The 27,888-nt window shown below is 40.3% G+C and overlaps 1 protein-coding gene across 1 annotated transcript in view; it reads left to right on the forward strand.

The window, feature by feature from the left end:
- The window catches only part of POLR3A (RNA polymerase III subunit A), a 51,687-nt gene that overhangs the window by 14,616 nt on the left and 9,183 nt on the right, over window positions 1-27,888 (forward strand). Inside the window, exons 10-26 of the mRNA XM_039480910.1 lie at window positions 333-474; window positions 1,039-1,179; window positions 2,912-2,981; window positions 3,593-3,720; window positions 5,625-5,763; window positions 7,674-7,838; window positions 8,101-8,273; window positions 9,724-9,835; window positions 10,994-11,112; window positions 12,667-12,804; window positions 15,473-15,643; window positions 16,674-16,787; window positions 22,206-22,292; window positions 22,386-22,468; window positions 24,563-24,733; window positions 25,395-25,488; window positions 25,614-25,706. Coding sequence (XP_039336844.1) covers window positions 333-474; window positions 1,039-1,179; window positions 2,912-2,981; window positions 3,593-3,720; window positions 5,625-5,763; window positions 7,674-7,838; window positions 8,101-8,273; window positions 9,724-9,835; window positions 10,994-11,112; window positions 12,667-12,804; window positions 15,473-15,643; window positions 16,674-16,787; window positions 22,206-22,292; window positions 22,386-22,468; window positions 24,563-24,733; window positions 25,395-25,488; window positions 25,614-25,706 — 2,140 coding nt within the window. The remainder of the gene's footprint in view (window positions 1-332; window positions 475-1,038; window positions 1,180-2,911; window positions 2,982-3,592; window positions 3,721-5,624; window positions 5,764-7,673; window positions 7,839-8,100; window positions 8,274-9,723; window positions 9,836-10,993; window positions 11,113-12,666; window positions 12,805-15,472; window positions 15,644-16,673; window positions 16,788-22,205; window positions 22,293-22,385; window positions 22,469-24,562; window positions 24,734-25,394; window positions 25,489-25,613; window positions 25,707-27,888) is intronic.

A 27,888-nucleotide genomic window follows, 5' to 3' on the forward strand; every position in this document is an offset into this window, starting at 1 on the left:
CTGACTGCTCCATGTTTGCCATGGAGAATGATGTAGCCATTTGCTGTTTTAATTAACATAACTCGACTGTATCTTTGATATTAAACTGACCTCAGTCCTTATCTAAAACTTGGATGAAAAACATTGTCCCTCAGTTCCACTCAGTGACAGAGACACTCTGTTAATATTTAATAAACTTGCAGAATGCATGTCTGGTTCAAAGTGGCTGTCACTGGAGTCTTTTTAAGAAATCAGAGTACAAATAAGAGGATGCTCTTTAGTTGTCTATTTCTTTGGGGGGGGGGGGGTGGCTTCCATGAGATTTTGACTCTATTGACGTGTTTTATTTCAAGATTTTTGAAATATGGAAACCGTGAGAAGATGGCTCAGGAACTCAAGTATGGTGACATTGTAGAGAGGCATCTCATAGATGGGGATATAGTTCTGTTCAACCGACAGCCCTCTCTGCACAAGCTGAGCATCATGGCTCACATAGTGAGTATACACACAGCCTGGCTATCATGTAACTTTAACCTTTAGTGGTTTAGTTTTGTTTATTAATCTCTCACTCAAACTGTAATTTTTTTGCATCTTAAAACAACGCTACTTGGAAATGATCCAAACGAAATAGTTTTGCGCTTGTGCATAGGAGTCAAAGTGAAACTGAGTAGTCTTTTGTTCAAATGCCACTGATTTTACATTTGTGCATGTATATATGCATATCGATAGATGTAAAAATAAAAAAAAATGCAGTGTTAGTAAGAACCCTGATATCTAAGAACATGCTGCATCTTGTACTTTGCAAGTAATGTTGCAGGGTCAAGGGGTTAGTAAATAAATTCACTCAACTTTGGTTAAGTGACTTGGTAGCCTCCACCACTTTCTGTGTAAATTAAAACAAGTAATTAGATGTATTGTCTCAAGAGTCTTTTTATATTTTAAAAAAATGTAAAAGCACAGTTTGCAAGGAAACCACTCTCAAAACTTGTAGATGCTGGAACCTTGTAAATTCGATGTGATTCACTGTGTCTGTGGCATCACTTCTTATCTCTCTTGCAGGCGAGAGTAAAGCCCCACAGGACCTTCAGGTTTAATGAATGTGTCTGTACACCATACAATGCTGATTTTGATGGAGATGAAATGAATCTTCATCTTCCTCAAACAGAGGAGGCCAAAGCAGAAGCACTGATTCTCATGGGGGTAAATGGAGTATCTTACTGTCTGGCTTGTGGTAATGTGATATTGCATTTCTGTATGAGCAGCACCCTGTATTTTTCAGTTGCCAGTGAGAGCTGCATTCTTCAGGTAGGCCGCTTGACTGCTTCAAGAGACCAGTGCTAAATTCTGAAGCCAACTGAATATTCCATGCTAGTGTTAAGGCACCTTCAGAAAACGAGGGGTTTTTTTTGTTTGTTTTTTTAAAACAGAATTAGAGGCATCAGTGATACCTACTTATATTCCCGGAAAATGTGGTTTGTTCTGAATGCCTGTCTTCCTGTAGTGACATGCTGCAGAAATGAGGGGCTTTTGCTGTGGAATGTATTTTACCTTATACCACCACACATAATCTCCCCTCCCAACTGGTAAGGCAACAGTGGGGCAGTGAGTTCCCTTTTCAAAAGTAAGTTGGGACATCACGCCCATAGACATGGCCTACGGCATGAATAGACATGGCCTACAGCAGCATAACTACAGCACCATAGCTATGCTGCTGTAACACCCAGTGTAGATGCAGACTATGACAGTGGGGGAGGGTTTTCAGTCACTGTAGGAACTCCATATCCCTGAGCAATAGTAGCTAGGTTGATGGAAGCATTCTCAGTTGACTTATCTGTGTCTACACTGGGGTTAGGTTGGCATAGCTGTGGTGCTTGGGTGTGGATTTTTCACCCCAAGGGCTGTTGGTATCTGGACCAAATTTTGAGTGTAAACCAGCCCTTAGGAGCCAATTGAGTTTTATATAAAGCAGTGGCAAGTGCATCTGAGAAGACCCTACCGGGGAGACTCATACTGTACCCTGATATTGGCTCCAGATATATGGGAGACCACTGGCAGCTACTTCACCTTCAGACTAGCAATTACTCATGCTAGAGGATTGAAGTTATAGTAGGTCTCCGATATCTCCAGGCTGCCAAGACTACAGCCACACAGGACCCAGATCAGATTTAAGAAGTGAGAAAGTAGCCAATGTAGGCACTTGATGAAACAGTCAGACCAATGGTGCGGTCACCAAACTCACAACTTTACAAGAACCACCAGCAATACTATCCCTTGTACTTGTAATTTGACTAATAACTTGACCTATCAATTCAACCACTATCAGTAGAAACTCCTCCTCCCCCTCTGACCAAAGATCTGTTACAGTTAGACTCAACAGTCTCTTGCTAAACAGCCATGTGACATAGGTTTGTTGTTAATGTCTCTCTCTCTCTCATATTTTACTTGTGTGTTTGGGAATCTACCATTCTGGCATCTGTCAATTTCCCCACGCCCCCACCACCACACACACATGATTGGAAAGTAACCTCCAAAATGTGCCAGGTTTTCTTCTATGAGTAAAACTTGTTTGTATATATGCCATCCCTCTGGCTCCCCAGATCTGGTGGCTGGTGCTGAACACGCAGGTTGCAAGGGAGTACCTATCTCCCTATGTCTTTCCCTAACCTAATCCATAGCTTAGATGTGTATGTGTATTAGCTGTAGGGATAGGATAGGGTCTAGAACTAGGGTTTCCTCCAGTTTACAGGATTTGTCCTACATAGTAGAGTAAATCCTAACACTTAAACTATACCATTGGGCCTTTAATGTTTGTTACAAGCTCTGCCTTAAAAGGTCTGTTCTTTCAATTGTATTGCAATAGTAATACATGTTAGATTAATCTTTTCTACAGAATATTTCAAGCATACTCATTTTTCATTCTTGTGTTCTACAGACCAAAGCAAACTTGGTAACACCAAGAAATGGAGAGCCTTTGATTGCTGCTATTCAAGATTTTCTTACAGGTCTGTGTGTAAAGATCATTTTAGAGATGTGTGTGACTTAAAAAAATGTTTCTTTTTTTGAAAATCAATAATGTCCCATATAAATCTATAAATGAACTTTAAAAAAAAAAAATTCTTTTGCCCTGTTGCAAGACATATCAAAATGGATTCCCTGACTATAAAGCAATTAAACTGATGCTTCACAGTGCTTTTCAGTTATGATTTGGCATGAAGGGGTTACTTGTAATAGTAGGGTTAAAAAAATGTTATCTTTAAGTTGATGGTGTCACTTATGTGTCTGCAAGGTTATTTAATGTTATAGGAAACGTCCAGAGGGTATATCAGTGGCCAGAGAGTTCATAAGGAAGAGGATGTTTGATAGCAATTCTCAGATGGTCTTTTAGACTTTAAATCTAATAGGAGAAAAATAATTTTTCTCCTGTTTATAAATTGCTGGTACAGGCATTCATTTAAAAATCATAAGTGCAGGGAAAGAATTTAGAGCCAATATTACATCTGCATTGCTGTCATCTATATCAAGTGGATAACACGTGGTCAGAGTAATGCTTAACATGCAATCATTTTTAAATTTTACTTCAGCCTGTTAGGTTAACCTTTTTTTCACATTCTAGGTGCCTATCTTCTCACACTAAAAGACACCTTTTTTGACCGAGCCAAGGCCTGTCAAATTATTGCGTCTATCCTGGTTGGCAAGGATGAGAAGATTAAAGTTCGCCTTCCACCACCAGCAATCCTAAAGGTGTGTAGTCCTGTTTAGTTTTTTTTAAACTGTTGCAAAGATTTTTGGCCATGATTTCTCTTGGATGTTATGCATACTTGACCCATTCTCATAGCTGCCAAAAGACAGAATTTTAGCGACAGTTGTTCTTAGAGTGGTTACTTGCGCTGTAAACGTATTGTGCATGGGGATGGAGACAGAAGCGGGGCTTGATGCTGCTGCTTTAACTTCACAGTAGATCTGGTAGCATGCTGTGAGGATCATAAGTCAGGGCCCTGGGTAGAGAAAAGTTGTGGAATCTAGAGAGAGTAACTAGAACTGTGCAGACTACCTGTCTTGGTGCAGTGTGCAATCCATCTGCCCCAAATCATCAGTGCTTTGGCTCTCCACTACGCTGAGTCAGCTATGCATAGTGGCATGATGAGGGTTCCTTATGGTCCTGCTGCCTCAACATACCTACTGTGGTTTGAAAGAGGGGAACCCTAATCTGATATATCTGAGCAAGCTCCTTAAACCAGGAATATAGATGCAGGTGAAGTTCTTCACTGATATGAGGGGTTGGAATGCAGCAGGTGATTGTCCCCTCAGAGCCTGTACTTTGCAATTTCACTGACCCCAATCGTGATGGGATTTGACGCAGAAGTTAGTGGGGGCTGCATATTGGTGCATCAGAACTTGAATGGGTCATCTGGTACTGATGCTTTAGCTGCTGCCACCTCCATGCATTGAGGAGTCCTGTAGATTCAACACAGATGGTTTAGTGAAAAAGAACTTGATCCTTATCTTTCCCATTCAATCTCCTGCCCTCCTCCCCACATTCCTACTGACTTGTCCTCAGCTCCTACACCACAATACACAGCAACACCATGGGGAGTCTAGAGCATTTAAGGCAGTGGAAAACATCCTAGGGATCATGGGGGACTATTGGGGGTAGTGGGGAGCAGGATCTGGGATGGAAGAAGTGGAGCTAAGAAGAGGTCTGCTCCATAGCTGCCTATGGTCATATTTCATATTCAGCGGCACAATCTTCATTCTGATGACATAATTAAGTTTAGAACATGGTGTTTATACATCACCAGTGTACATGTCTGGAGAAAATAGTCATGCACTTTTTATTGTGGTGTAGAGGAATTTTGATGTATATATTGTGGTTATCTGCTTAATCAAATATTAAGTAAATGACTTGCAAATGAACATGTATACTGATACCTAGAGTGATCTTAAAATTGATAAATATCCATGTGCTATAAAGTATAATTATTAATGTGTTCAGAGTATAGGGGAATTAGAGTATCAAAGGATAATAGTCATCTAAAGCAAAGATGGGAAGTCCGTTTTGAGGTGAGGTAAAGGTTTTCTTTTGTAACAAGACACTGAGTCTTTGATAACATTTTGCCAAATGACTGTAGATTTAGATGTTTGTGTCAGCTGCTTATATTGGCTAGCTGTATTTCATCTGGCTGAAGTACACAATAATGTGATCTCTAAGCCAAATGCACACTTATTGACGAAAGCACTGTATACTGAACAAGAGAAACTAGATTCACAGCACTGTAAATGCGGGGAATGAGGTGAAGCTGGCAATCATCTACATTTTAACTTTTTATTTTAATTTTTCCCCCCCCCCCCCCCCCAACCAGTGTCAGAGAGAAGTGGCGGCGTGGAGGGGGTATTCATTCATTTGCACATCTGCCCTCTGTCCTTCATCCAAAAATATTTAAGTTCCGGTTCCTTGGGGTTGTGGGGTTTCTGTTCTCACTTAAGTGAATAATGGCAGCCATCTCAGCAAACTGACTGGCGCAGCTTGTTCTACCAAGATATTAACCACAGTTTTAGAGCAGCATATTGAAGTTGGCTGTTTCGGCACTATAACCCTATCGAAAACATTCTGGCTGTTTCTGATTGTTTCCCTTTGTTGCCTTCAGCCTGTAACCCTGTGGACAGGAAAGCAGGTCTTCAGCCTCATTCTCAAACCTAGTGATGACTGTGCTGTGAAAGCCAATCTCCGAACCAAAGGAAAACAGTACTCTGGCAGAGGGGAGGATCTGTGTGTCAATGATTCTTGTGAGTGACCTTGCCTGCTCAACTGCTCCTCAATTATGAGTTCATAACACATCTGCGCCAGTGACTCCTTTTCTGTTACTAGTCCGTAACTGAGTTCACAGCAGGGAAATGTGACTGAAGAAAATGCTGTTAAATGCTATTTTTCGCTGTTAAACATGAAAATACAAGTAAAATATGCAAGAATGTGACTCTTTGATTCACATACAAAATAGGCAATTTCTCAAAAGTTGGTGTTTGCTCAGACATAACACTACAGACAAATCATGAATTTTATTAATAAAATATGTATATAGCACTTAACTTGTCATGACACCTTACAGAGATTTAAAAAAACAACAACATAGTCTCTGCCCCAAAGATCTTACCATTTTAAACTTGACAAATGCAGAACTTGAAGCTAGGCAAAGGAAGGGGATAAGGAAAGTAGAGATGGTGCAAAACAGAGTTGCTGTACAGCGAGCATATTACACATCTGATATTATTAAATGAGCAGTCCACAGCTAACCATTTCTGTAACCAGAAAAAATCCTTCCTCTGTTTTAGTGAGGTTTTTATCCCATGTCCCTGCCATCTTTTTCTTCACCATGAACTAGCTGCAGGGGAGCAGAGCAGTGTAAACCCAAGAAAATTCTCCCACCATAGGAAGAAATTGCAGAGGGATGTAACAGGCCTTAGAAGATGCAGTGGAAACCCTAGTTTCTTGGAGTCGGCAGCCTCAGTGGACGCAACAATCCCTCTGAGTTTCTTTGAAGCTAGTGTTGCAGTCTTTGGCGTACCTGTTCTATTGTGAAGCAACAACAGTCCAGTCTGGAAAAGGTCTTCTGCAAGACCTCATGAAATCCCAACATGGCTTTTGCAGTGTACTCAGTCATCAATGAATATCAATGGCTATTTACTGTTCAGCAAGTAGGTTTTGTTGCATCCTTTTTCAAAAAATAAATAAAACAATAAGTTGGGTCTGCTGGTAGAGCTATGTCAGTTGGGGGATTAGAAGTGTGATGCCCGACCCACATAGCTGTGCCAGCATAAGTCCTAGTAAAGATGCAGTTACACCAGCAAAACTGCTTTCACTGGTATAGCTTGTTTGACATGGGGGGTGGGGAGGTTACTATAGCAGGTTACTACCCTTTGCAGGTATAGCTGTGTCCACACTAGAAGCACTTAATAGACCAGCTTACCGATTCCTAGTGTACATGTAACTATGGTGTACCTTTACTGAGTCAGGACAGTGCAATGATTAAAGTCCATCTATATACCCAAGCCCTTCCTTGAATGTAGCATATTGGAGTTGGAGTGCTCACGTATTAAGTTGCTTACTTTCTAGTGCCATTGTGTCCAATTACTGACTTGTTCCCAAATAAAATAACTCTCTTCAATGATTCTTTGCTAACCATAGTCACTTAATATTTTTATCAAAGTTAAGTGTGGCTTTTGGCTGGGAAACTGCTTGCACTGATTTGCCTATTGTGTTTTAAACTATGTGAGCAAAAACGGACTAATTTGAGATGCTGCTCAGAAGATTTAAAATTGCTTTTATCACATTTAATTCTTCTGTGGGAGTTAAAAAATTAAAATGTGCAGTGTTAAGGTTGCTTTAAGTTATGGGCTACTGCTCTTTCTTAAAAGAGAATCTGGCAATTGAAGCATTTACCTGGGGAAAGGATGGGAAATAGACTTAAAAATATATGGGAAATGTTGTTACAGAGGGAGGATTGTTTTGGAGACACTTTCACTGCATCCTCTGTATTCAGTGTTCTGCTTCTACAGGCATAATGTGTATGTTTGCGGGCTTTTTTGTTTTGACAGCCCACACTGTTATGATTTAAACTCTATTAAATTACTAGTAACCTAAGTTAAGCTCTTGGTCTCTTCGGGTGTCAGGCTTTCAGTATTTTCCTTTGTGCCTCCAGATGTTACAATCCAGAATAGCCAGTTGATGAGTGGCAGTATGGACAAAGGAACCTTAGGATCTGGATCCAAGAACAATATCTTTTACATTCTGCTGAGAGACTGGGGGCAGGTAGAGGCTGCAGATGCTATGTCACGGCTAGCCAGGCTTGCTCCTGTTTACCTCTGTAAGTAACCTGGGAGGTGCCTTTCATTGTAGAATATTTTAATGTAAAAATCCAGGAAGGTTTCTATTAAAAATGTAGCCTATTTAGAGAAGGAAAAATCAATAAGATACTAAGTTGATGGAAATGGAGAAAAGTGCACCTGTTCACAACTTTGTCTTGAATTCTAGTGACATATTTGCAAATGCCATATAATGGAGAAAAATTCTGTGATAGTTATCTGCAAAGAACTCAGTGAACTGAACTTTTTTATATTTTACTGTAGCTAACCGTGGGTTCTCAATTGGGATTGGTGATGTAACTCCAGGACAGGGACTGCTAAAGGCTAAATATGAACTTCTGAATGATGGCTATAAGAAATGTGATGAATACATTGAAGCTTTGCGCACTGGTAAGCTGCAGCAGCAGCCTGGCTGTACCGCAGAAGAGACATTAGAGGTGAGTGGTGATTCACTTGTTAAAATAGTGTTGAATACGAGTGCCATGCACTCAGGCCAAGACACTCGGTTTATTAAATCAAACCTTTATTTTAACGAAAAGCATACCTTGCTTTACAAATACTGTTAAAGTACGAAACAGCAAACATACAGAAAAAAGCCATGGCTAGTTACCTTCTCCTGGGGCTTAGGGCGTCATCATGGATTTTTCCTACGAAGCTCTGACTGCCCATTTTATTACACATCCATATTACATATTCATTACTTAACATTCATGACACAATGGTGATTGGAAGATAAGTATCTTATGTAACTCATACAATACTCATGTGCGAACTTTAATTGGCATGTAACTTTCTGTTGTTGTTTTTGTGGTGGTCTCTGGTTGATTGTGCACTCTTGTGCATATTTTGGCCAGGTCACTTTGACCTGTTTCTCTGCATAGGGGTTTTTTGGGACCTTCCAGTCCATTTTTCTAACTGCTTTTGACAACACAATTTATAGATACATTATTCTTCAATTTAAGCACATCCTGTTGTCCTCTGTCCTATATAACTGTTGTAAACAAACAAGTTTACTTGATGACAAGATCATTTAAAGCAACATTTCGCTTATGTCAGGCAAGCTGCAAACTAGGCCAAAGCCAGCCTTACTTACAGACAGGACTGTTAAAAATAAGTCGTCATACCAGCCTATTACAAGATAGGAGTACTTGTGGCACATTACTCCTGTTCTTTTTGCGGATACAGACTAACACAGCTGCTACTCTGAAACCTATTAAAAGATAGTGAGATTTGATTAATTGTAAAATATGCAGTGGGTTTTAAATATGACTGTTTGAAAACTAGGAGGAATGAATTGTTGTACTTAAATATGTGCCTAACATGAAACACCTGGGTAGTCATGTAGAGGTCATCTCTTTAACAGTTTCAAGCCTTGATCCTCTTATCTAGTATATTTCTAGAAATGCTCAATCACTGTTTTTCTTAAGATTTATAAAACTAAAATAGGATCTCACTTTGCTAGTCATCAAGTCTGATGCTGGTCACAAAATGCAGTAGTTTACCATACTTCTCAAAGTAGAGAGTTGTAGTAAGGCCTCTTGTATTTGGTGCAAGCATTACATTTAGTAACGTTTATAGAACATATAAATAGACTTGACAAATGAACAAAGTACATTGTGTTGCAATATCTTTTATATACATTTGCTTACTGTCTTACTGACAATTTGCCAGTCTATAGTGGGTCTCCAGTTCTGTAGTTCATTTTACTAAGATTCTCGTGCATTTCAAAAAGCAGGGTTTTTTTCTCTTAATGCTCTTGTTTGCCTTTTTGATGCTGTTTTAGACTTCATACTGAATACTACTGAAGGTTTTTTGGTGGCTAGTCTTAGTATACTGCTATGTGCATATTTGTTACTAATACTAAATATCTAAACTCTCTGATTCTAGGCCTTAATCCTTAAAGAACTCTCTGTGATCAGAGACCATGCTGGCAGTGCCTGTCTCAGAGAACTAGATAAAAGTAACAGTCCCCTTATCATGGCTCTCTGTGGTTCTAAAGGTAAGATTAGTCAAGTTTTGGAATTGTGTGAAGTTGCTGCCTACATAATTTGCCCTTAATTATTTGTTCTGCCTTTGTGTTAATCATTATGTAGTCTGTTTTGTCTAAAACATGCAGTTGTGTAAGCATTAGATTTGTAGCATCGCTTTCCATTCCTTTTGAGAGGGTAAAGCTAGCTTCTTTTTAAATTAACTTGTAAATAATCACACATCGTTTTATTTAGAGGTTTATTACTCTACAATAAGAGCATCCATCCAGCACTCTAGGTGCCCTTGGGAATCTTGTGGAAAAACACAAATAAAGACACGTTAATTACCCCCAAGGTTAAATAACCCAGCAAAAATATGTGTGTCAGAAAAAGTAATCATCGGGAAGACTTTCCACAACTATTATCAAGTCATTCCATGTTGTGATCTGTTTTTCTGATCTCTGCTTCTACAAGATCAATTGAATATTTTTTTCTTTTTTGTTTGGATGTTGTGTGATCTTTGCCATTAATTTCCTGTGAGACCTTGGGCAAGTCAATTGCACTCTCTGCTTCCATTTCCCCATCTGTATTGGATAGGTGTAATACTTCACAGGGGTGAAGTTGTTTTATTAATATTTAAATCACTTTGGGATCTTGAAGTGAAAGCTATAGCAAGTTTTGTGGTGTTCTGCTTATTTTCAGAAGGAGTTAATCAAATGATACTATGTCTGTAGAGAAAATAAAGACTCTGAATTCAAGATGGGTTTTTTAAGCAGTTGATATTGCATCTGTCAACAGCAAAAGAGATGTTGACAAATAATAAGAAATGGCATTAACGGACATGGATTATATGCTGTTGATAGTATAATAAAAATACCGAACAAGTTAACCTAAGGTCTATAATCAAATAAGAATGTCATAAAGATCCATGATCCACAGAAAACTAGATTCATTGATTGACAGAGGGGGAGTTCCTTGTAGGGATGACTTAATTAATTTTGATTGGTATCTCCAGCCTGTGAATATAAATTTGACTGAATAGGAGAAGTAACTGAAGAGTTGAATTAATTGACTGATCCAAATTTAAAACTTTTTTTTTTAATGACCTAGTAAGTGGTGCACCATTCATCTCGTTTGAACAAGCATCCTTTACAAAGGATTACTAATTTTGATGTCTCCTGTTTCTCCAGGTTCCTTTATTAATATATCCCAGATGATAGCCTGTGTAGGACAACAGGCTATCAGTGGGTCACGCGTGCCTGATGGATTTGAAAATAGGTCTCTGCCTCACTTTGAGAAGCACTGTAAGGTCAGTAGCCTTGCACTAAATAAGATTCAATGAAATCCATCTGTGAACTGGGAATAAGTTCAGATGAGTCATTACTTGGTCCTTTCATTAGTGAAGGACTACCTCCAAGGGTAACACCATAAAGTTCAAGTACAATATTTTGAATGGAGAAGTAGGGACAAAGAGCTGATGCTCTTTGCCTTCATTTATTTTCAGGAATCTTCATTAGCCTGAACCTTAACAGCTGAACTTTTAACTTCTGGTTGCCCTTTTCTGCCAAATAGTCCCTTCCTTGAAATATTTAAACAATACTCTATTATCTTAAATTAATATTTGTTGAAATAACTTTAACATAACACTGAGGATATATTCATGATTCTTACATTGCTTACAAACAAGATTCTCGTAATCTTTGCCTTTTTTCCTTTCTTTTGAATACTGATTCATTGCACTAAGGTGTCTCATGGGTGCTGTGCTGCTGGTTTTGTTTCTTATGATAGATTTCAAGAATTTTAGTGCATGTGAAATATATCCACTGGGTCACTCTGGAGTCTGAATTTCTCTATAGAACAGATACAGCAAGTACAAATAGACCAGATACAGCAAGTACAAATAGTATTGCAACTTTATATCAGTGTTTCTCAATCCTGTTGTGAAGGGACCAGTTTCCAAGGTCAAGAGTCTAGAACTGTCTCCACGTTAATACAGTCCTATCTGAGACTGCCAGTTAAAATAATGGTATCAATTCATTTCCTAGTAAAGAAGTGTCAATATAGCAACCCTCGAACACCCCCGTAAGCTCACCAGTTCATGTCATTCAGGTTACTGAATTACCTGTCAAGTGGTAACTCTAAATCACTACCTGCCAGGACTCAGTTGCAATTTCTTTAACTAACAGAGAAAGTTGCTTACTGCAGTCCAGTAACCTGAACCTGCAGTTCCCTTTTTATTAAGAAAATGCTCCAGGTAACTTTTGTTTATGGTAGAAACACACATGATATAAATTCCATCAACTTTAATTTCCCAACCTTGTCCATCTTATCTGTTACTAATTAAAAGATGGTACAAAGTAGCCTGCTTTAAGGGTTGGTGCTTCAGTTACCTGGAGCATTACCCTCTCCATCCACTGTTCTGCTTCACAGAATATGGGAATGACTTTTGGGTCAGATGCTAGTGATGGGATTAGGAATAGTATAGAGAAGGTTCCAGTCAATCCTCTAATTACTCAGTTTGCTTAATAAACTTGTAAATTGGCTTTGAGCAGTTCGCGTAAAGTCTATTGACTAGACCCTCATCAATGGCCAAAACAAGCTATTCAAAAGAATTTAGAAGCTCCAACTCTATGAACCATGTAACATACTCTGTTCCATAAGCTCAGGTTAGGAAGATTCCGGTAGAAGTAATGTCTCTGTCATTCTTCCTCTTCTCCACTCAAAAATGAGTGCTCACATTGTCCTCCAACCAGATTGCAACTCAGGAGCGTGTGCATAGTCCTATTAGACTAAATGTTTTTCTATTGCAGACTTCTAGAATGTGTAGTATGTCTTTTTAGAACTTTTTTCCCCTCCCCTCTAGCTTCCAGCTGCAAAAGGTTTTGTTGCTAATAGCTTCTATTCTGGCTTGACTCCGACTGAGTTCTTCTTCCATACGATGGCTGGTCGGGAAGGTCTAGTTGATACAGCTGTAAAAACAGCCGAAACTGGATATATGCAGGTAATGCTCGACAGGGGTATAAAGATATATAACAGTTTTGCTGTTGCAAGAGGGTTATGGTTGTCAGTCATATCGTTAATGTGAGATGCTGTTAGACCTCATCGATCTAGTGCTGGATGTTGGAAAGTATAATCATTCATCTTTTAAAGTGGGCTTTCATTAAGTGACATGGGAGCGGAACTGTTGGTGTATCTTCTGAGTACAGTGGCCAATCCTTGTTCATAAGTGTCCTGATTTGCTAAGCACCTCTTGCAAAGTGGTAAGTGCCTTCAGTTTCTCTTGAAGTTAATGAAGGTCTGAGGGCATGGAGCATCTGAGTGGATCTGGCGCCTGTGATGATGCTTTGGTCACTTAGCCTTCATTCCAGTAAAAAACAAAGATGATACCAGTGAAACTTCAAACTCTTTTTTGTTTTGACCCATCAAAACAAAAGGGAAGTTGTCTCCATTACCCAAATGTAAGCATGGACTGTCCTGGGGCAAACCTGCTTGCCCTATTTTTGTGAGTAATCTCAGGGTCTTCAGTGGGATTACTCAAGTAAGGCAAGCAGAATTTGGCCCCTTCTTCAAGAATGAAAACTTACTTTAAGGTGGTGTGATCTTGTTCAAAAGTAGCTCAAGGCTGGCCTAACCTTTTGCTTCTGTGTAGGTAAATCGGAATTCTCCCATTGGGCCTTCCCTCTGATTAAAATCAATGCGAGTGCTCTTGAAATTCACATACCTAAATACTTAAGATCATGTCAATGCTCTTATGTAGAGGCATTATTCAATATATTTCTGTGCAATCTCTGACCCCATTCAGAGGGTTTAACATTCTGGGGTGCAATCCAGACCAGTGAGGGGCTGTCTCACCACTGGCCCTCTAATCTTGGGGCCTTAATGCTTTGCTGCTGTAGCTCCCACTTAGGCCACTCACAGAGAGCGTGCAGGTCACCCCTGAGTGTCTGTGTGTAGCCACAGCCCAAGTCCAGAAACAGTGACCCCAGCAGTCTGGCAGCAAACCTGCCACACTCTGGCTTCCAGCAGCCTTGCTTACTACTTGCGGTGTGACACCCCCCACCCCCCACCCCACACACTTCCAGTCCCAGATTTTCCCCAGAAAAGTGTGTTCTGCACTTGTCCAGCCCTCTCCTGGACAGTCAAGCTATATTAGGTCCATTGCCCCTCCAGGAGCTCAATATACAACAGTTTGCTACCATAAATGGAGTTACTCACACAGTTCAGTTTCAAGACAACACTGGATTGTAAAACTACAGAGAGGTTTTTAAGTCAGTACAAATATAAGGCATTAAAGTTAGAAATGGTTACAAGAGAAATAAGTTTAGAAAGTTTTATCTTTAACAAACTAGTCTTGGTTCAAGGTGAAATTCTGACCACAAGTTTCCAGTAACATGGCTGCCCAAGTTTCAGGTCAGGATCTGCTCTCTAAGTCCATAGGCTGTTTCTTTTGTCGTCTTAGATGAGCGAGAGGGAAATGGATAGGGAGAGACAACATGTGGTGTTTTTATCCATTACTTTTATAGTTTAGTCACCCTTTGAAATGTATTTTCCTAAGGGTTACCCCTTGATCAGGGGTTCTCAGACAGTGGGTCAGGACCCCATTTTAATGGAGTTGCCAAGGCTGCAGTTAGACTTGCTGGGGCCTAGGGCTGGGGCTGAAACTGAAGCTCGACCCCCACTGCCTGGGGCTGAAGCCAAAGCCCGGGGAAGGGTGGCTAAGGTTACATGCCCCCTGCCCAGGGCGGGAGCCCTTGGGCTTCAGCTTTGGCTCCCGTCCGGGGCGGCAGGGCTGGGGTGGGTTCAGGCTTGGGTCCCCCCTCCTGGGGTCATGTAGTAATTTTTGTTGTCAGAAGGGGGGGGGGGGGCAGGGTGCTATGAAGTTTGAGAACCGCTGCCCTAGATAAAATTCCTTCCAGCTATGAGGATGGAGACATGGGGTCTCGTTGTAAAAGAGATTTCATGCTGCCGTTTGCTTAAAATGCAAATTTGCCTTGTCTCCCTCTTGCTTTTTCAAGGACCTTGTAACTATTTCTATGTAAATTGAAGTAAACACACATTCCTTAAGACCTGTTTGTCCAGTCCTGCCCAATTGCAGCTGTGTGGGTTGACCATGTGCCACAAACACCTTGAAGCCTAACTCATAAATTAGAAAACTCTATTTTTTTTTTAAAAAGGTCAGCTTCAGAGGCAGATGTTCAGTGGTGATATTTTTAACTGTCTCTGCTCTTTTCGTCTCCCTACAAGACCATATACATGGTAATGTGTCACCTATGTTCTTGCATTTTTAAAAAAAAAAATCCAGGAAGCAAAGCTGGTTAGAGAAACCACATGATTGAAAAGGTATTTCCTTGAAAACATGTTTGTATTTTTAAATTCCAGATAAATTGGGCAGTATCAGGTTCTGATGGTGGTAAATTTGAGTGTGTGTGCACCAAAATTACATGATAGGAGGAGCAGGAAGGAAAGCTTGCAGGCCTTCAGAATGCTTTGAATATTTTATTGCTACTGAGTTTTTTTTGCTCTCAGGGGAATATAAAATTAAATCTTATGAATGGTGTATGAATTAAAAAAGTTTTATTTTCTCAGTCCACATTCCATAGGTTTTTGTAACTCCAATGCATGGGTATTCCTAAAAAACAGCTGTCTTTACTCCCCCCCCTCCCCTCCAGAGACGGCTGGTGAAATCTCTGGAAGATCTTTGCTCTCAATATGATCTCACTGTCAGAAGTTCTACTGGTGACATTATACAGTTCATTTATGGGGGAGATGGCTTAGATCCTGCTGCTATGGAAGGGAAAGACGAACCTTTGGAATTCAAGCGAGTCCTGGACAACATCAGAGTAAGATTTTCCTGAAATCATTTGTTTGAAATACATTTAGGCTCTCTAGTTGTCAGAGGCATGTAATACTATTTGGGACATAAAGAAGAAAAGTGTCATGATACAACATGGAGAATCATTCTAATGTAAGGATTTCTTTTAAACTTAATTTCTTGCAGATCTATGTTAAGTAAAGAATTCTATAGCTTTCTTTGAAATTGAGTGACTAGATTATCACTGGGGGTTTTTAAAGATGTTAGTGCAGGGGTCGGCAACCTTTCAGAAGTGGTGTGCCAAGTCTTCATTTATTCACTCTAAGGTTTTGCCTGCCAGTAATACATTTTAACATTTTCAGAAGGTCTCTTTCTATAAGTCTATAATATATAACTAAACTATTGTATGTAAAGTAAATAAGGTTTTTAAAATGTTTAAGAAGCTTCATTTAAAATTAAATTAAAATGCAGAGCCCCCCCAGACCGGTGTCCAGGACCCAGGCAGTGTGAGTGCCACTGAAAATAAGTTAGTGTGCTGCAGGTTGCCTACCCCTGTGTTAGTGCCTGACCCAAAGCCCATTGAAGTCAGTGGCTGGACTACTGTTGATTTAATTGGGTGATTGACTGGTTCCTTATTGCACACACTAATGTTCTGAAAATTATTCTTCCGTGTTGGGTTGTTGGATTTCTCAGCTCACAGGAAAAGAGCCTTGTTTGCTGTCTCTAAGCCTAGCATGGTATTGTGAAACACTTGAATGCTAAACATGCTGAACATGTCTTTTCAGAATGTTCGTATTTTATTTTGCCTAAGACTAAAGGTTTTCTGTGGAAGTGGCAATTTGGACTTAAGTGACTGGCTGTGATAATTTGATTTGTGTAATCAGAAACATATGGATGGATTTTCCAAGTGCATATATTTGGGACACTGTGCCGTGAGGTGTTAAGCGATGCTATTGTCCATGTGGAACACAGAACTAATCTCTCTAAAATTTTTAATGTAATGTCCCTGTGGTCTCTATATATGTAGAAGTATAACTCTCTTTATGTTGTTGCTTAAGGCGGTATATCCATGTCAAAATGAACCAGCTCTTAGTAAAAATGAATTGGTGTTAACTGCTGAGTCCATCATGAAGAAAGTTGAATTCCTTTGCTGCCAAGACAGTTTCCTACAGGTAACTTTTTAATCTTAAAATCATGAAATAAAAAGAAATATCACTTCCCTCATAAATCAAGGATTTTAAACAATTGAGAGAGCTTTTATTTAAAGACTGATGAAGAGCTTTTCAAAAGAAAAGTTTTATCCACGACTAGCAGCAACACCTACTGTACTAATCTGTCTTTAAGATATTTCTGATTACTGCATTCACGATGGTGTAAGACTAGCACGGGGTCAGCAACCTTTCAGAAGTGGTGTGCCAAGTCTTCATTTATTCACTCTAAGGTTTTGCCTGCCAGTAATACATTTTAACATTTTCAGAAGGTCTCTTTCTATAAGTCTATAATATATAACTAAACTGTTGTATGTAAAGTAAATAAGGTTTTTAAAATGTTTAAGAAGCTTCATTTAAAATTAAATTTAAAATGCAGAGCCCCCCGGACCAGTGGCCAGGACTCAGGCAGTGTGAGTGCCACTGAAAATGAGCTCGTGTGGCGCCTTCGGCATGCGTGCCATAGGTTGCCTACCCCGGGACGAGCACTTCAGTATGGATAATTAATTTTCTTTCTTTGTCGTCTTGGGTAAATCTGTATTTGCTACAATAGCTTTATAAAGGAAGGAAAGTCTAGTTGTTTGAGTAAGCGCCAGTCATTGACCTGCTGAAACACCTTAATCAAATCTCTTGATTGCTCTGTACCTCATTTTTACCATCTGTAAAATAGTTCTAGTAATTAGCTATCTCAGAGGAGCATTAAGGAATAATGTGATATTTGACGTATAACTGTGAAAGTACTAATATCAAGAGCTCTTTCCTTTTATCCATCTTTTGTGTAACTATCTTTTGTCATTTTCCCTGCTCCCTTTAGTAAACACTCATTTTCTTACGGTTCCCAATCCAACAAAGGACTTTAAATAAATGCTTTCTGTACTGGGGCCTGTTTTCTGAGTCTTATCCACACTCCTAAAAAAAAAATTTTTTTTAAAAATGGTTGCTTGCAATAGGATTTCAAGTTTTACAAAAGTACTAGGTAACTTAAATATTTAGAGAGATGAGTAGATATCCTAATTTGAGTTTTCTCCTTCGGTGACAAATGCTAATGTCTGCACTGCCCCGCAGTTTGGACTATTCGGGTGTATATAGCAGTGCACACCGAAGTGCTGTGTTGTCACTCCCCCCATGTGGATGCTGCAGGCATAAACTATAAAAGGTTCTTAGTTCACATTTATATAATCCTGAAGAGGGACCTTTTATTTCACGCCTGCGACATTCACAAAGGGGAGTGACAGCACAGCACTTTGGTGCGCACTGCTGTTAACACCCCCATAGACTGAACTGCGGGGCAATATAGATGAGCCCTAAGAAAATGAAGAATTAACCTGGACTGATGCAGCTTGAAATGGCCTCTGGGATATCGGTGATGAGACTATGAATTGCAGTGACTGGCTCTAGTGGCTGTTTGCTATTTATGATGGATCACTGTGATCCAGAGCAGAAGGTGACAAGATTTGTAAACAGCTCTTTATATACATGACTTGCTATCCAAATGCCAGGGCTGAGTCAGTAGACTACTGTGGATACAAATAGAAGTGTATACAAATCTCAACTTCATGGGCTGGTAAACAATTTCTTCACCGCTCCCAGAAATAAATTCTGATCTGATAGCATTACAAGGTTCAAAGTTAATTCTCTTTATTTTAGAACTGCGCTAGATTTTAATGCTCCTTTCAGAAGTCAAACTAGGATGCACAGATATAGTTACATCACTTAGCATTAACTTTTTTGAATGATTTATTTCTGACCAGTAAATTGCAGACATTGTTACTTTTTCTTCTCTTCTTTTACCTTTTTCTTCCCCCCCCCCCCCCCATTCATTCTTGAAGGCATTAACTGAGACAGGTTATGAAAAATATAATGAGGTAATTGTAGCATGCGTGTGCACTGTATGAGCACTGTTAGTGCTATTTAACTTAAGATATTTGTGCAAGATCTTGTAGTAACTATTGGGACTGTATATGTTACTGTCTGGCAAATTATAATTAAGATTTCTCCTGCATTAATCCACTACATCTTTTTTAATTTTTGGATGAAAACAAAGCTCAGATGTGATGAGAAGGTCGCTGCTAGCTAAATTCCAAGAATTAGTCACTTAAGGTTTTACTTCGGCACACCACTTTTTTCTCTTCTCTCTCATATCAGTCATCTTAATCACCTAAGGTTATTAACTCAGTCTAATAGCTGAAACTCCAGCTTGTTTCAGAAATATATGGCAATTGGAGGTAACTTAGCATCATTTCCCGTTGACACTTGGAAAGGTCTTTGGAACTTTGGTGGTTTTCCCTGCTTCTCATGCATGTGGAAGACCCTTGAAAATAGTAAATCTCTCTCCAGTGCTTCACTTTGCATTCTGTACCATCATTACTTTGTTATGATGGCTAAAACTAGCATTTAATTGAGACTCATAGAAATGTAGGGCTGGAAGGGACCCCAAGAGGTTATCAAGTCCAGCTTCCTGCACTGAGGCCGGACCAAGTAAACCTAGACCATTCCTGACAGATTTGTCCAACATGTTAAAAACATCCAATGATGGGGTTTTTACAATCTCCCTTGGAAGCCTATTCTAGTGCATGATTACCCTTATAGTTAGGTTAGGATATTTGGAAAATCTTTCTAATTGTTCCTGCTGCTGATTATGCCCATTACTACACCTCTACCCCAATATAACGCTGTCCTTGGGAGCTAGAAAATCTTACCGCATTATAGGTGAAACTGTGTTATATCAAACTTGTTTTGATCTGCTGGCGTGCACAGCCCCCTCCCCCCAAGACCAATGCTTTACCGCGTTATATCCGATTAGTGTTATATCGGGTCACGTTATATTGGGGTAGAGGTGTCCTTCTCCTACCTTCAGTGGACAGTTCATCACAGTCCTCTTTATAATAGTCTTCAAAAATGTTAAGGACCATCAGGTTCTCCCCCCCCCCCCCATCTTCTTTTCTCAAAACTACATATGCCTAGTTCTTTTCACCTTTCCTCATAGGGCAGGTTTTCTAAGCCTTTTACCATTTTTTTTGCTCTCCTTTAGACTCTCTCCAGTTTGTCCACATCTGTCCTAAAGTGTGGCACCTAAAACTGGGCATAGTATCCAACTGAGGCTTCCCCAGTGATGAACAGAGTAGAACAGTTACCTCCCATGTCTGACATACGATGCTCCTGTTAATACACCCCAGAATGATATTGGCATTTTTCACAACTGCATCACATTGTTGGTTTATATTCAATTTGTGATCCACTGTAGCAGCCAGATGCTTTACAGTAGTAGTATCTCCAAATCAGTTATTCCCCATTTGATTTTTTTTCCCCTTCCTGAATGAAGTACTTTGCACTTCTCATACTGAATTTCATCTTGTTGAGTTCAGACCAATTCTCCAGTTTGATCACCTAGGGTTTGCAGCTCAGAAGCCTGTATACAGAAGCATTCCGATTGCTTGTTTTGAAAGCTGTTTAGGTATTCAGGAACAGTTAAAGCAAACACATTGTCTGTCAGTAAATGAGTTTGCTTGTCTGGGTCCTATCCTATCTCTGTCAAAGATTCTCACTGTTGCTAACTCTTGCCATTTCATTGCAAGTCTTAGAATGTTTCATTTATTTTCAAAAAGCCCAGCTCTGGAAGGCATGTGATTAGGTAAAAATCTAGGCTTACATTTTAAAAAAAATAAATTTCTAGCCCTCCTGGTTAGAGTAGCCTTTGAAATGTGGCTCAAGAAGTTCACAAAGTTGTACGGCTTTTAACCACCTCATGATTTTTGGTATCTTAGAGTTGGAGGTACTGCTTCCTGTGTAACCTTACCATATCATTTAACCTCCCTTTCCATTTGCTCATCTGTAGTAGGGAGATGATGCTTACTTACCATGTGGTTATTTAATACTTAGCTGTTAAGGGGGAATAAAAGCTTGAGGTTTGAGATGGTCTGGTGGAAGGATCTGTAAAAGTGAAAAGTATACTTTTCAGTGAACATGATTAAAGGGAGAAAAGTGTACTGCAAGGTGAAAATCAGCAGAAATAACTTATATTTGTAATCTTCTAAATGGGGATAAAATGAAGCACCAATTCCTGGGGCATACTTTTATTATCTAATTCTTCCATTTTGACCTAGTCTGCAAATTCTGATTTACAGTAGTGGACTGTTGTTAAACTAAAAATGCCTTGAATGTTGAGCAAAACAGCCACATCTTGGAGTTAACCTGCAGAGTCTGCTGTGACAGATATACTCTGGCAGTTTTATTAATGGTGCGTGCTGTGGTTGGGAAATAGCTAGAAAGGTTATTCCTGATATTTATTTAGTGGATGGAATAACTTTTTAAAATGCCCAATTACTGAGGATACTGGATGGATCTGCAGATTATTTGGACACCTCAGAGTTGGTGGGATTAGTGCAGTACTTAGTGCAGGGGTCGGCAACCTTTCAGAAGTGGTGTTCCAGGTCTTCATTTATTCACTCTAATTTAAGGTTTCGCATGCCAGTAATACATTTTAACGTTTTTAGAAGGTCTCTTTCTATGTCTATAATATATATCTAAACTATTGTATGTAAAGTAAATATGGTTTTTAAAATGTTTAAGAAGCTTCATTTACAATTCAATTAAAATGCAGAGCCCCCCAGACCGGTGGCCAGTACCCAGGCAGTATGAGTGACACTGAAAATAAGCTTGCGTGCCACCTTTGGCACACATGCCATAGGTTGCGTACCTCTGACCTAGTGGATAAGCACCCACATCACACAGTCAGCAAAGTTGGCTGCCTCACCAGAGGGGCCACGGATTTGAATAGACTCTGAAAACTGAATTGTCCTCTGCTGTAGAAATAGTTCTTCCAAGTCATTATTGAAGTACATTGACACGGTAGCAGAGTTTGGAGAAGGTTGCTTTGTTACTGCTTATACTGATCCTGTTTGCATGCAAATAGAGAACTTAACTCTGCAGGAATCATTAACTTTTAAAATATTGTTGGGCGAGCCTGACACTAATATTGGCATTGCATAACTAAAACGCAACAGTTGGGGAGCAGGAAAAAGAGGGGTAAGTGGGAAGCAGAGAGATCCTCCAAAGTGGAAAATCTTAGGTCAGCAAAGTCAAAACTATTTTTGTCATTTTCTAGGAGAATGCTGAGGAGGAATACTTTATATGTATTGGTATAAATTCCTGATGTGCTGCAGTTGCTTTTTTTTTTTTCACTTACGTCAAAGGTGAATTTGGTTTGTGGTACCCACACACTGTGTGCCTAGGTTTTGCTGTCTTCCCTCTCATAGTGTGCATTTCTGATTTAGTATTGTAAAAAAGTTCTTTCAGATCTGTACCCAAATAGCATTTACCACAGTAGGGCTGGAGTATGAGACTCATCTATTGCATAATTCTTACTTGTTTTTTTAATTTCAGGAGATTAAAAAATTCATCAAAAGCGTTTCTGAAAAGATAAAGAAAACCAGGGACAAATATGGTATTAATGACAATGGCACAACAGAGGTAACTGCCTTCAGAGGGTAACAACAAATGCACTTACAGTAAAGCTCCATAATCCATCGGATTTCTAACATTTGTGTCTCATTGTCTCTTCAGCCACGTGTCTTGTACCAATTGGATCGAATTACCCCAACGCAGCTAGAGAAGTTTCTAGAGACCTGTAGGGACAAATACATGAGGTACAAGTTTCAGGACTTGTTTTCTTCTAATTGGCTTATATCAATTCATTGTTCACCACTACTTTATATAAATTAGGGGTAGGGCTTGTAACTGATTGACTTAAATCTGAGACTGTAATTGTTGCTACAATAGTGCCTTCTGTTGCTTCTGTTGGTGTAATTTATGTTGCTTAGAGGTGTAAGGTTTTTTTCCAGACCCCTGAGCAACATAAGTTATACCGACAAAAAGAGGTAGTATAGATATGGCCTTAGTGTTAGGATAGTGTTCAAGTTATGTCATTTTGAAGGCCATTACATCCTTGACTGTTAATCTTGATCTATAAACAGACTATAGACAATCATTATCTTTAGACACTCATTTCTGGGAGACAGCTTCTGTACTGTAAGAAAACACTGATAGTCTGGAGGCTCTTCTCTCTGTTGTTCATCGTGAGTTGATTCATATGTACAGAGAAGGTTCATAATGCCTTGGGATTGGTTCATTGGGATATAAATGAGGGTCACAGCTATCCTCTGGTCTCCTACATGCACTCACTGCATTGGTTATTTGCTAAGCTTATTTCTGCTGTGGCTTAATGCTTCTAGAACAGTGGTTTTCAAAAAAAAATTCATTTGCTGACCCCTAAAAAATTTCAAATGGAGGTGCAGACCTCTTTGGAAATCTTAGATGTAGTCTGCGGTCCCCTAGGTTGAAAACCACTGTTCTAGAAGCACTAGGTTTATGTAGAAGATAATTTACAGCAGACTTGTTATTAACTGACATGTTGGTTTTCTTTGCTGTGATTACTTAGCTTATACTCACGTGGGTAATGTTCTTCGGTGCAAAGCATATGTTACCTGTTCCACAGCTCCCTTTTTGGTGTTAACCTGTTTGTATAGCCTTGGGTGGTGTTCGAGGTACACTAGTAAATTCTGGTTTTAATTAAGGTTTTGATGTAGTAATCTTCTCCTTGTGATTTATCACAGTGGTATAATTTTGGAAGGGACTTAGTTGCTGTGAAACATTTCTTTGCTTAGTTACATTGTAGTTGAACAGGAGAGAACTCCTACCAGGACTGAGGGTACTCTCTCTGTCAGAGACATAGCTATACCGATGTAAGTTTTGAGTGTAGACCAGTCCTAATTTAAATAACTATTGTTTGCTGCCATACAATCTCTTTGTTGATTGCATCAAATCTCACAGGCTAACCACTGTAAGGCCTGGTTTGTATTGGGAAGAGTATTCTCCAAGGAAAACCCAGGGTGACGCTGAAGGTTGCACTGCTGATTTAGCAGGTGGCATTCTCGCTTTACTTTGGTGTTGGGGGGGAAAATGTGCTCCTGGAGTGCTGATCCCATGTCACTCTTTGCAAAAATAGAAATGTTAATTCCAATGTCCTGACAAAACTACAGTTTAAAATCTAACTTCTCATCAAAACCTCTCTTCTCCTTTGTAGCTTCATGTTGCATATGGTGGCATACTTAACTTCCCGTGCTGTTGCTGTTATGTTTGAATAGCAGATGCATTGATGCTATAATAAAGCAATAACATGATCTGATTTTATTCTCATTAGAGGCTCTCCCTCTCCAAAATTAGATTTCTCTAAGGTGACCCATGATCCAGAACTTTTTCCTCTTGAAAAGCCAAAATAAAGCCACTATAATGTATTGAAATCCAATCTTCTAACTTTGTCAACCCATCAAGAACAATTCGATAATGGAGAATTTGTATTTGGAATATGGGAATTGCCAGTGTATTGGTCCATCTGATGATGAATTCTGTATCTAGCAAAGACCAGTACCTAATACTTCAGAAGAAGATGAACTTCTTTTAGTTGACCTGACCAGTTGTGGAATGTTTTCTCACTGGGGCAGTGGAATTTCTCTATGCCCCTGGCAGTCATTCACATGGCATGAAATTGGTGTTTGTCTCTTTTCCTGCCAGCCCCAGCGCTGGTGAAGAAAATATAGTTTAAAAACTCTTATTAGCACTCCTGGAATAATGCTTAACTTTGCTCAGCCTAGATTTAGTATCTTAATGAGCAATTTGTTTTATCCTGTGTCTTTGATTTGAGGTTGGTTTGTTTGTTTTTTAAGCCCTGACTTTCTTCCCAGGGCACAGATGGAGCCTGGCTCAGCAGTAGGAGCTCTGTGTGCTCAGAGTATTGGTGAGCCTGGCACACAGATGACTCTGAAAACTTTCCACTTTGCTGGTGTTGCCTCAATGAACATCACTCTGGGTGTTCCTAGAATCAAAGAAATTATTAATGCCTCCAAAGCAATCAGGTACTGAAACCTTTTTTTAATTCCTCTGCTTTAGTGAAAAGTGATTAACCTGCAGCCCAAAGTAGGATCTGTCTTGCAAGAATATGTGAGGCTTACACAGTCAAATATCTAAACAAGATGAACTAGGTTACTCATCAAATTTGTATCTTAATTGGCAGAAAATCTCATATTTCAGTCCATCCAAATAATGATTTTTCTAGTGGCCAAAACACAAAGTTAGGTGTTCATTTCCTTTGAAACACTCACTTAAAGACTACAGACTGTCAAGAAATTAGTCTACATCAGATGGGTCTAGCTAGAGCAGTAGTTAAAACACTTGTATATTTCTGATGTGCACCTGGAGCCATATTTAAGCACTGCTACAGTAGACTAAGCCATAAAAACTTACTATAACCTCTTGGAGTATGTATACATTGGAGTTTGAATTCCAATAACTGTCTTATTCCTTCAAGCTTGAGATATTTAAAGAATAGTTTTCTTAGACATTGTGTCAATTTTGGGTACTATTATTTCCTAGCAAGCAGCGGTCTCTTTTATAGACTGTCCTATTTGTCCCTATAGTGGATGGTAGTTGAGACAGACCACAGAAGTTAGGATGTAACAGAAAGCTGCTGTTCTATAATCTAGCTAGTAAATTTTAATGCTGTCTTATTCTGTGTAGCACACCTATTATCACAGCACACTTGGACAAGGATGATGATTCTGATTTTGCCCGTCTGGTTAAGGGAAGAATTGAGAAAACCCTATTAGGAGAGGTAGGAAAATCTTCATTGTTGGTACTACATTAAATTTAAAAACTCTAGTCTGTATTGTTGCAGACTCTTTGCAGTGGACAGTAACTATTCTTGGAGAGATTCTAACTATTCCATCTGGATCTCAGATTTCAGAGTACATTGAAGAAGTGTTTCTTCCTGACGATTGCTTTATACTGGTCAAGCTCTCTCTGGAGCGGATTAGACTGCTGAGACTGGAGGTGAGTTTTCCAGATCTTGTTGACTGTATTACTTGGAAAACCAGAACAAGCAGTGGTACCTTCCTCCACACCAGTTGATGCCCTTTTCAGAGATGTCAATGAAACAAGCTAGTTAACGAGCAAATGGAAAGTGCCATCCACGGGATGTCCATATAAGGTTTACAATTCCGTTTAGTACTCAAAGTTGACATTTCATAGCATTGCCTAGAGCTGGGAATAGCACAGGCAGGCAGTGTTCAGGTTTCCTGACGTATTTAACTTCAAGATTTATTCAATAGAACAACTAAGTTGCACAGAATTATGGTCATCTTGTAAGTAGACCATTGCTGAAATTATTTTCTCTTGAGCCTTTTGCTAGGAACAGATCTTCTGAGGTGACTGGCTCTTGTGCTATGTGGCAAATTGAATTCTGTGAGACAAGGTGGGTGAGGTAGTTGTCATGCTGTCTGGAGTAGCTCACGTCTGAGCATCAAAAACAGGGCAGACAACACAATCTGCTGTGCTCTATAATTAGATTTTACAAGATGGACTTAGTGATAAATGGTCATGTACGCCAAAAATCTTGCACTGTTCGGGTTGCTTCCAGTAGCAAGAGACCAGTCACTTACCCCAGATCTTACACAAAAGACAGCGCCTGTAGCCAGTCCTGTAACAAACTATCTAAAGGTTTATTAACTAGGAAAAAGAAATAAAAGTTATTTACAAGTTAAAGCAAGCAAACATACACAAATGAGTTCCTAAACATGATTCCTAAAGATGACAGAGATGTGTTAATCTGTCAATTCAAAATGTCTTTCAGGGTGGACCCAGGGGTTACCCCTGGGGATCTCTGCCTCTGTTTAATGTCTCGGCCCCTGTGAGTTAAAACAGCAAAGAGATTACACATTTTCCTGGGACCCTGTTTTATCTCTTACATTTGGCCTTCCAGTTCATGAGACAAACCCCTTTGTACATAGCATTTCCAAGGTCTTGATAGGGCCATTCATCAATCCTTTGTACTATGATGATTCTTAATGGCCTGTTTAATCTTGATAGGCCTCCTTACTGGGTGTGGGAGGTGATTCCTGTGACTGGGCTCACAAATTCAGAGCAAACATTTTCAAAGTTATAAAGCAATACACCTCTACCCCAATATAACGTGGTCCTCGGGAGACCAAAAAAATCTCACTGCGTTATAGGTGAGACCATGTTACATCAAACTTACTTTGCCCCCCCCTGTTCCTTGTTCCCTGACCGCCTCCTCCAGCAACCCCCTTGTCCCCTGACTGCTCCGACCCCTATCCACCCGCCCTCACAGGCACTCACTGGCAGCAGCGGGAAGTGGAGCAGCCTGGCCCCAGCCTGCTCCACTCCGCCACCTCCCAGCCACGGCATTCCACTTCCCACCGTTGATGAGTGCCGGGAAGTTGGGGAAAGGATCCCCTCCTCTCCCCGCACTCACCTGTGGCGGGAAGCGAAGCGACACGACCCCACCCCACCCCGCCCCGCTTTCCTTGCCCCGGCCCCAGCCACGTGGCTGGGGAAAGGTCCTGCACTCACCGGCGGCGGGAAGCGGAGCGCTGTGTCTGGGAACTGGCGGAGTGGAACGGGCTGGGGCTGGACTGCTCCACTTCCGCTGCTGCTGGTGAGTGTGGGGGTGGGGGTGGGGATCCCTCCCCCCAAATCCCCTCCCCCAAGCGACATGGCTGGTGCCGGGGCGAGGGAAGCAGAGCGGGCTGCTCCTGGCCCCCTGCTAATCCCCCAGGCCACTCTGGGACTGCGGGGCCCCCAAAAGTGCCCTCCCACAGCTCCTGCCCCCCAGACCCTGGGCGGGGGCGGGGGTGGGGGCCTGACCGCCCCAGTGACCCTCTGCCCCTTATCAAAACCCTCAACCCCTGCCTGGCCCGGCACCCTTAGCACGCCGCTCAGAGCAGCGTGTCATAGCTTTACTGTGTTGTATGCAAACCTGCGTTATCTCAAGGTAGAGGTGTACTTGCATATTTCCTTATAGCATGGTGGGTACAGGCATTACAAGTGATACTAATGCATGCAGCGACTTGCAAGCATTTCATCGAATCTAAACACTAAATATATTCTGGTAAGACTAATACCTGTTTTGAGCAAAACTTAACATACAGGTGAGCTGGTTTGGTTTCCAACTATGAGTTTGTCAGTTTTTGGCTAATGCCAGCTCTGGCACTTG

Source organism: Mauremys reevesii, linkage group 7 (assembly GCF_016161935.1).
Source record: "Mauremys reevesii isolate NIE-2019 linkage group 7, ASM1616193v1, whole genome shotgun sequence".
Lineage (NCBI taxonomy): Eukaryota > Metazoa > Chordata > Testudines > Geoemydidae > Mauremys > Mauremys reevesii.